The 10266-nt window shown below is 36.8% G+C and overlaps 1 protein-coding gene across 1 annotated transcript in view; it reads right to left on the minus strand.

Annotated features, from left to right (window-relative positions):
• Positions 1-274: 274 nt before the first annotated feature.
• The window catches only part of CCDC125 (coiled-coil domain containing 125), a 12093-nt gene continuing 2101 nt past the window's right edge, over positions 275-10266 (minus strand). The window contains exons 3-11 of the mRNA XM_009704597.1: positions 9025-9111; positions 8052-8129; positions 7234-7319; positions 5069-5151; positions 4058-4173; positions 3415-3522; positions 2242-2413; positions 737-870; positions 275-610 (exon numbers count right to left, since the gene is read on the minus strand). Of these exons, the coding sequence (XP_009702899.1) occupies positions 275-610; positions 737-870; positions 2242-2413; positions 3415-3522; positions 4058-4173; positions 5069-5151; positions 7234-7319; positions 8052-8129; positions 9025-9111 (1200 nt within the window). The remainder of the gene's footprint in view (positions 611-736; positions 871-2241; positions 2414-3414; positions 3523-4057; positions 4174-5068; positions 5152-7233; positions 7320-8051; positions 8130-9024; positions 9112-10266) is intronic.

The following is a 10266-nucleotide window of genomic DNA, read 5'->3' on the forward strand; positions in this document are numbered from 1 at the left end:
ATCTTGTTCGGAAATTTGTTAGATTAATTAAATCTGGCCGTTTCGCCAAAGCAAGAGTGTCACCGTTTAAGGCTGGGCCGGCTCTAAATAATAAAATAGCCCTGTTTTAGCCAAACCAGGAGAAATAGTTACCACTCTTATCACTGCGTCATTAAAGGCGGTATCAGCTAATGCATTGCCCTAGTTTGGCCCCCAGTAACGTAATCACAGGACGTTTTTAGGCATTTCCACAAAATCTTTCTTTTTTCAAAAATATATTTATTCCTGCAGATGGCTATATAGAGATCACTACAGTTTCATCTGCTTTTCCATGTGCATTATTTTCTTCACAGTGCGTAACCTCCGATGGCCAGGAGTGTGACTTCCGAAGCATTTTCACCGGACCTTCAAATGTTTTTGCACTGGCAACTGAAGAAACACTGTTCTGAGAACAGACGTTTTGGCAGCAGGCGTGTACAGGGCTCGATGACTCCTGGGCTTCATACTGATGACTCCCCAGGGTGCTGTTTCCTTTATCCTGTTTCAAAACATCCTCTTTCATCTCCATCGCACGAGCTAGCATGTAACTAACCTTTCTTTGATGAGCCAGAGCCTCCTCTTTGTCATTTACCTGTATGTTTATTTAAAAAGGAAAGAAAATAAACTACTTTATGAGCTAAGAACAAGGCTATGTAAACTGACAGTTATGTTTGCTCTCCTGAGGACTCACGGTGAATACTTTTAACAAAATACTAACCAAATCTATTAACATCTTCAGGATTTCATGAGGATTGTCTAGCTCTTCAACCTTCCTACAGTCCACATCTGATGAGAGCAGGCCTGACAGCTTTTGCCCCAGACTGTTCTTGTTCCTTTGAAACTTGACACATCCTAAGGAAAACAAAAGTCCAAGAACTGTGGAATTGCTTAGGAGGGGAAAAACTACTCTGGAATAAAATGGACATGCGTAACATGGGATTCTGAACCATCTCCTGTAAAAGGGCAATGCAAGGTACGGCTTCTCCCATGGTACATAACATGGCAGATTACTTGCATGCAGCACCACCCTTATCTTCACTTAAAGGCTAAACAGACCTTTCATCATATATATATGGGCAAACTGAAAATAAAAGTTCTTTTTGCTGTACGGAAAATACACTTAGACACTGTAAATAAACAATAATTTTTGGTAATTTGTTTTTAAACAGTAGGTATCCTAAAAAAAAAGATCTTTTCGCATAAGCTGTTCAAAAGTTCCTAAGATTTCTAAAAAGATTAAAATACATTAAAATTATGAAACCTATGTATCAGGCTACAAAGTCTGGAAACAATGATGTCAGTGCAGGGGAAACAGATAATCAAGATGTATGCTGTTTTAATATTACATCCCAAGGGCACTCAAGGGATCTAGAGAACCCACCAAACTTCGAAGCCTGGCACCTCCAGCTCAATGGCTAACACAAATTTATCTTGAAGTGCCATTCATAAATTGTGCTATGGTTCTGACCATGACATGAGCACTTAAATACTACTTCTTATCTTTTTTCTTAAAGAAGAAAATGGTAATAAGAATTCTTCCTCTTTTACAGAGTGCTTTGTAACTCACAGAAGACCATGTGAAGTATAATAAGAATTATAAATACTGATGCAGATACACATACATAATAAAAAACTGTATTGTATTTAGTATTTCAGTGAAAGCTTGGTATATATTTTTTGCATATCTCCTTCCCTAACTTTTATATAGAGAGCATTTGTAAAAAGTCTGGCACATTAAATTGCTGATAGCATCTAAAATGGCCAGGCTAAACTTGCCAGATGTTAGCTTTTTTGTGCTGTTTTCATAATAAACATCTTTAATATCCAGAATGTTACTGTCATTCTGGATAACAGCTTATTTATTCAAGCATATTTCTACTCAAATAATACAGTTCATGAATGTGCAATAAAAATGGGCTACGTTAAAAGCCTAGACTGTTAGCTCCAACATCCTACAGTAGCATTTATAAGTTTCACTTATAGACAGACACCCAGCCCTTCACAGGTGAAAATTCTGGTAGAAATTCTTCAACTACGTGACACACTATTTACCGTATTTACAGTTTTGACATAACTTTGTTCCTTTTTTCTTGACTTCAGAAGCCCCAGTCAGCAATTAAACCACAACCATACATTAAATACAATAAGAAAGTCTGCCTGTGCCACTTTTCAGCTAACTTCTTCTCCAGTCAACCATTACAGATGTATAGCATGCTCAGTTACCATCATCTTTCAGATGTCTCCAGTTTATAAATTTCGTTTGCTTCTTAATCTTTATCACTTCTGCAAGCCTCAGGGCTTGGTCCTTCCTCTGCATTAGCTGCTGCTCAAATGCAATTCTGAAGGCATCTGCCATTATATAAGCTTCATCTTTACTCTTCTTCAGATTTTCAATCTGGTATTAATTCAGAGAAAATTTTAAGTATATTAAGCAATTTGGCAGATTTAAAATGTATATTAAAAGACAGACGGAAGCCATTAAGACACAGAGACAACTTTTAAATAAATACAATCAGGGAAGTAGTAGAAACCAAATGAAGTGCTTTCTTGCCATGTTAAGAAATACATTTTGAAATGTACATTGAAGACCTTTTCCTTCCTCTTGCACACACCACCACAGACAAGCTGCCAGCACTGCCTGTTTATCTCTGCACGTGCCAAAGAGCTTGAGGAGGGCATATGCCGGTTGGGCCAGGAGTGAAAGGAGAAAAAGAATGGTATCTATGTCAGGGATAATAACTTTGGCACAAAAGGGACACGACAGTACTTAATTTCAAAACCAGTAAATCTACTGGGACTTTTGCAGTGGGACCATGACGATGGTTACCACATTTGCAGAGTCAAATACAAATAGAATAAAAATTCTAAAACTATAGAATTTCACCAAATTAAAAATCTTAAGAGCTTGAAAATCACATCATTGATTTAAGCATGATGTAAATATACAGTTTTCAGCCAGATTAGCCTCCTGACCTAGCTGGGTGAGCAGGCTTGTAAGTGCTGATGTCAATGCGAGGGAGGGGTGGAATGCACTGCCAGGAAGAAAGGAGAAAAGGGTCAGTGGCAGTCCACACTCACACTGTGCATACACTTATAGAGTACGTGCACTTACACTGTTTTTTCCCATTTTTAGAGTAAAAAATATGGGTGGAAGACAAAAGAATGAGAAAGAGAAATTTTTTTTGCTAGCAAAGCTGATTGATATAATTACAGTTTTATATCAGCAAAAATTAGGGCATTACAAGCATTACAAACAACATTACATTATTTCTGAGAAACACTCTCATTTTAAGACACATTAGTTTGTGTAAGCTGCAGTAAAGTGTTTCTGGCTTTATTTGTTTCTGAACACAAGCACCCCTCTGCTTGTTCATATCTAAGCCAAGCAGCGTTTACCTCTTGCTTGAGATGAAGAAGTTGCTTTCGAGTTACAGCTGCCATTTTAGCACAGGGACAAGGTTGCCCTCCAGAAGTATTGCAGGTGCAGGCTCCAAGAACTGCCAGCTTAAAATCCAAAACAAACCACCAGTTAAGTAGCTATCTGCATACATAATACAATCCAAGCGATGCCACATTACTAGCAAAAAAATTCCTAGTACAAAGGGAGTAAGGGTCAGGGGAAGCAGGGCATGATTTCCTTTGAGTCACAACCACAGCCGGAAAGCATTTTTTGGCAAAATAAAGGCAAAACTTGTTGGCCTATATATGCTACTTCCTGCAGACCTCATTACAATTTTTTTTTCACTCAATAAAGTAAAGCAGTAGGCATAGGAATTAAGATATTAGGAAGAAAAATATAAGCATGCTGGCATGTGAAAGATAGCCTGATGCTCTTTCTGTCTACCCTTGGTTTGCAAGATAGGAATCGTGACACACCACAAATTAGAAAACTGATTCACAGCCATGCAAGGGCATATTGTCATTAGCTAAAAATGGGTCCAAAGAAACAGTTAAGGAATCAGTAAGCAAAATTTATCTATATATTTTGAATACAAACATAGCTTTGAACCAGCCATTTTGAAAAACAAGTCATACTTACTTCAAGACCTGTAAAATCTGTAATGTAATTTCTGCTCAAGGACATATTTCCCTGAACAACCTTCTGGTGTTTCACGTCTAGCATTGCAAGAAATTCCAAGCACTGCTGATTCAGGACTATGACATAAAAACAAGAAAAGTGATTACAAAGTCTGTTGCTCTGATTTCTTGATTTCGGAGTTTAACTACACCCAAATGCAGCAGTTCTATAGTTTAAGCATCAGTTTGGGAATATGATGAGACTCTGCAAATATAGAAACTCAGATCCCAGTTATCTTTCCTTCTGTGTTTTCCCAGAGGTAATGACCCACTTAGAGAGATACCATTTCATATATTACTCTGCCTCAGTACTAAGTGTTTATCTCTTTGTACACTTACAACTAAGGCAGCTGCTCTTTTAGAATAGCACAATATTGTGAAACTAACAATACATGTCAGCTACTTTAAAGCTTCTGGAAACCAAAAATAAGGGAAAGGGGCTTGATCCCTCTGACCCTGCCAGATGCCTGCACAACTTGCGGTTTGAGAAGCTTCACTATTCACCATCAAGCTGAATACTTCAAAGTTTGTGATACGGGAATCTTTATGTAGGTATGTTAAAAGTGAATGTCTTTAATACATTTGGTCATTGTAGCAGGAGCACTCGGTGGCAACCCTGGCTGCCGTTGCTTCCTTCCAGGACATGACAGGGAGCACAGTCTGGTTGTGTCCCTCCACACCCAGGGTGTCACCAGGCCAGTGAGATAAGTATATTTCTTTCACAACTGATCTACTGTTTAAGCTATGCCTACCTGACTTTTCCTGTCATTTAATGTTTTTTTTTTTTAGTTCACATGACAATGTGAGAAAAAACCAAACATAATTTGTCTGTTTAAAGAGGGTTTCTGCATATCCACTAGTATCAGCTGCCAGTAACAAGAGACTTATCCCAACGGAAAGCTTCCTTCATAGCTAAATCATAAGTCATTCCTAAGTAACAGTATATTAAGAGCAAGAGCTGATGGTGGCTTACTTGCATTTTCAGCTTTAAGAGTTTTAACTTCTTCTGTTCTCAGTTTCAATGCTTCCTTGAGAGCTGCATTTTCGCAATATATCCTGCAGAAATTAGAAAAATGTTGTATTTTTTAAGAAATATTTTAAAATGAGCACACAAACAAAAAAAATAGCCTGTTAAAACATTGTATCTAATATTTCTACAAATTAAAATTAGACTTACTGAAAATATTGAAGAAAAAAAAAATCAAAACTGGATAGCGCTGAGTATTCGGTTTGACAATTAAAAAGATATTATCCATGCAGCATTATACAAGCAGCTTCCTCACTTGTCAATTTTTCCAAATTTTTCCAAAACGCTATCTGTACCAATAATATGTACTATGTACTATGTTGTTAGATCCAAATCTGCTAGTCAGAGGCCAATAAGCAACCTAAAACTAATCCCAGCTCTCTGAAGAAAGTTCTGTGTGTAGGCTTGGTCTGACTGGCATTGAGCCAAGGCTAAGAAAGCATCCTAAGCCAGGCTGGCTTCTGTGAAGTCAGTCCTTGTTGTCCAGGCTGCAAGTGGCTCTGCACGGAGCAAAACTAGGAACCTCTTGCACTTGTGCAGAGGTTTCCCTGCAACCCAAATAGCATGCGCTGTTCAAACAGGCTTGTTCGTGAAACCACACCCTCAGACAATCAATTTAAACGTGTCCAAGTATGTTCAAGTGAATGTTAAAAGAAGAAAAAAGAAAAAAAATCATTCACATGTAAGTGAACGGCACCAAAAACTTCAGAGTTTAACAAGAGGTAAATTTAAGTACCACATTACCATTGGAAACACAAAGAAATTTGTAATTCTGAACCTCTGAAACACTTGCTAGAAATCTACTTCCTTGAAAGAACAAAATTGTTATTGGACATGTGACAACATGACTCTGGTCTGAATTTTAGAAAGTAAACTTCCTGTAGTCTTAATACTGTTCTCAAGAACAGCTGTACTTTCAAGCGTTACAACCTGAGAACATACAATATGCATTTCTAATGCATTTTTCCTTGAACTATTTAAATATTTCCTTCTTGAATAGAAAAGTGGCAATCTGAAGTCCTAATGTTAAACTAATACAATTTATTTGGTGCATCTCTTCAGCTGTTGGTACATGCAGCATACTGTAAATTCATGATTTTGTTTAAAACTAAATAGTAGCCTAATTATTTAACTTGAATAAACAAAGGGAAATACACATTCTTCTCATCCTGCTGTCTCAGGTATCATAAATCCTTTTTGCAAAGCAGACTGAGCTCCTGGGTTGCAGTTTTCTGAAGCCACGTCTCTAGCTTTCAATATTTAACACTAGTTTTGTTGCTCCAAACTACCTGGCTACACTCCGAATCTCCAAAGTCAGGAAAGCCAAAGGGTTTTCAAAGAGGGTAACTAAGTTAACAGGTGAACAAGACACAATATCTTAAAAAAACTCTTCTTACAAATGAATAGTTTGTAAACCTTTGGCTTATTCTTTGATTCAAAGTTTGAAAATTTTAAATAAAAATCTCTGCTGAAATAATAGTAACTCTTTTGGGTAGACTTCCGAGATATCATTTCTACATTTAAATAGGTGAGCCTGCTGGTCACATTTTTCAAGGTCTGTTATTGCACTGTTAGTTTAGCGCTTCTGGCATCTTCTGCTTGTCCAACCACACCTGCTGTCCGTCCAGAGTTATTTAAACAAAGAACCAGTTGATCAGCCTCTCTCAAAGGCATTCCATTTTACCTGTATGTAAGCTCATGCATACCTACAATACAAGAAAATAAAGCAATGATTAACCAGCAAATGGTATTTCCACATGCATGCACATACCATTATTTTCTATGCCTCATTTACAGTTAAAGTAAATAAGGACAGTCTGGCTTCAGCTGGCTAACATAATAACGCAATAGTATGAAAACAAAAACTCAGCCTAGCAAAGCTAGTCTATATATACACTGAAGAATTGAGACTTAATAATGTTAGCAGTTTTAATTGAAAAATATGTGACTAGCATGAAATTAAATAAATCTTGCCAAATCTGGAAGGAAATTAGGAAAACACAAAAAACCCAGAAAACCCAATGAAGCAAACTTGGAACACAAGAAAGGTGACATATAGCATTCAATGCAATTAAAAAAAACCCCAAAGATCCTCAGCGTAAGTCAAATACCTGTCATATTTTTCTGTCCACGTGTCTTCTATGTTTTTAAATCTATCCTGATCAAATTCAATTTCCCATTGCAAAATACTTATTTCCTGTGGAAACAAAACAAATCTGCAGCAGTTCATTACAAGCCTCCCATTGAAAGAACAAAGAGGAACTGCTGGTGCCGAGTTTGGCGCTGGCAGAGATCTACGTGACCAATGCTGACAACAATCTATGATACTGTTAAAAATAGATTTGGTGCCAGACATCAAAAAGTTTCTGCATAGCTGATCTATGGATTCCAGACCGTGTTGCATGAACTAATGCTTGTAGTGGCTTATGACAAAAACAAACCCATGCTGTCACACTTCCCTGTCCCCTTACTGTTCTGTGGAAGGGTCACATAGGCAGAGAAACCAAGCACACAACTCAGTTTAACAAGGTACTGCAATGCCACCTTCCTCCTCCTCCCCATCTTCCCTATGAAAACTGGGCACCCATTTCTTAGACTCGTTGGGAAGTTCCAGCTTAGTAAGTAAGAAATAGTGCAAGTCACTATGAATGAGTGTGAAACTCACAACAAAGACAAACTGAAAGTACAGGAAGAACTCCAGTAACTTTCAGGTATTATTTGTACACACTATAGCATGAAAACATCTAGATCAAAGGAGTGATCCATTCACATTTGCCCTTTCTACTAAAAAGGAGTAAGAATACTTTCAAAAAAATCTGGAACTATTGGCAGATTTGTACCAATTTAAATAAACAGTCTGATAAGCCCTTATTAATAGTAATGGACTTCTATTTTTTTGCACAGATGTGAAAGAAACATGCACACCTACCTTTTCTAAAGTTCTCTTTTCTTCCTCAGTTTTTTGAAGCATTGCTTTTGTATGACTGGTGGCTTTATTAAATACTGCCTGCAAAAAAAAGCACAACTCGGTCAAATACCTTAATGAAGTTTACTTAATTTGGCTTTAGCTGAATTTTCAGTTTTACATCAAGAGAAGTTCACATTCATAGTTAAACAGAAGTATGCAGAATTACAAACGCTAGCAACATGCTTGTAAGTCCTAGTAGGTTCTAATTTCAACTCACTAAATAGCCGTGTTGCATAACAAACTTGTGTTTCAATCCCATAATATTTTCTGTTGAAAAATGGAGCATCATTTAAAATGAGATCATGTCTTTTATAGGGCTTGTCCACAAAATTAGTTCTTAAAAAATTTCGTTACAGCATACTTAAGACTTTGATTCAGGTGTAATTTACTATAAATGCCTGAGAGTAGAAATGGCAGAACTATAAATGGGTTATGCAAGTAGGCTGAAAAACAGGAATCGATTTCAGAGTAATTCATTGTGATAGCACACATAAAAATACTACAAACTGTGAACAAAAGACTGACCTAACATTTAACACATACTGTCCTCTAAGACAACAGATGGAGTAGTCAACTGAAAATATCTGTGCTTTGCAGCAGAATTTCAAGCGCTGGCAAAATCTATAATTTAAAGGACTAGAAAGAAGGCCTTATTCTTTAAGTTAAATAGATAAATCCTAAGGATCCTCAAAGATAAAATTATGAAAATTGCTACAACAGTAAAGCCTTATTAAATAACTACAATAGTTCCATGCAGAAAAAGTAATAAATCATAAAAGCTGAGTCTATAAACACTAGCCGACTCAATGCTTTAGGTTATAGCCCTGGGAAGAACTTAAGGTTTGGAGGGTTTTGATGAGGAGTGGCAGGAAGATTTCTTCTGTTTTCCTTCCTTTACCACGAGGTACCTCAATGATTTCTGAACAGCTCCTACCATGCTCTGCAGAATTCGTAGGGCTTCATCTTTTCCTTCAAGCTGTCTTTGAGATGCTTCAAGCTCAACTTTCAAAATTTCAACTTCCTGAAGCAAAATAAAATAGGTATATTGAGTAAAAGCCAAGGTAATCCTGCTAAAACCCAACTGTGGCAGCAATGTAAATTTGCCCTCTTCAAAAAACAGTCTTCTCCTGTTTCTACCCTGTATGATTATTTTCTGACTAATAGCTTGCTTGTGATGAAGAAATGCTGACAGTGCATGCTACCACAAAATCCTTAAAGAAGAATACTTGTGATTATTATTCATTCTGTTCTCTTCCAGTGTATTTGGAAAATAAACCACTGCAGTTCTCTCTTGCTAAAGAAGTTGTGTATATCAACATAGGTCTAGAGCTTTAAAATAAGTAAGCAGAAGAGCATACAGTTCTCTCATATATGCAGTGGTAAGTATTAAAAATATATACTAAAATATAAATGCTATATTAATATGATGTACTACAAATATATTATACAAAATATCCATACTCTAGCGCGAATATCATGTTAGGACTGTTAGATCAAAACCACTACTTGTCCAGAACAAAAGAACAACAACAACAAAACAGATTCCTGCTCCAGGTACATGCCAATCATGTCTTTATCCAACATTCTCCCCTTCAGAAGAAAGCAGTTTTTCAATTTCCAAGAGTTAAAAGAAAATTTACTGCTTTGTATACTTATCTTTCTTAACATCTATGTAGGTCATTCAGTTGTTCACTTGTGGTCATACAAAACTTTTTTTCACAGTTCTTCCAGTTCTATTACTTCAGCAATTGATACTGAAATTGTATCTGGGAGCAGCGGCAATTTATCAGTTTTGTCTAACTGAAAATGAGTAAGGTTCCTTGACATTTTAATTTGCTGTGCACTGAAGGTTCTTCATGATAAGACAACTTGAAATGACCTACCATGGACTATCCTGAGGTCAAAGAATACAGTCCATATGAAGTGTATATTTTTACGGCGAGATCACCCTGCTCTTTCTGCCTGGACTGATGCCAACACATCAACACATTTAACCACCGTAAAGTTAAAATGTAGGAGTTAAATACCTTTCAACAAAAATGAAGATTAAAAACCCAAAGATCATTCAGTTTACACTGCAGATTTTCAGGTCACAAAGCTTAACAAAACCAGAAAACCCGCTAGAAAAGGAGTACAATCCTTTTAATATTCTCTACATCTTTAAAAACACTCCCCC

The sequence above is a fragment of the Cariama cristata genome, unplaced genomic scaffold (genome assembly GCF_000690535.1).
Source record: "Cariama cristata isolate BGI_N322 unplaced genomic scaffold, ASM69053v1 scaffold40727, whole genome shotgun sequence".
NCBI lineage: Eukaryota > Metazoa > Chordata > Aves > Cariamiformes > Cariamidae > Cariama > Cariama cristata.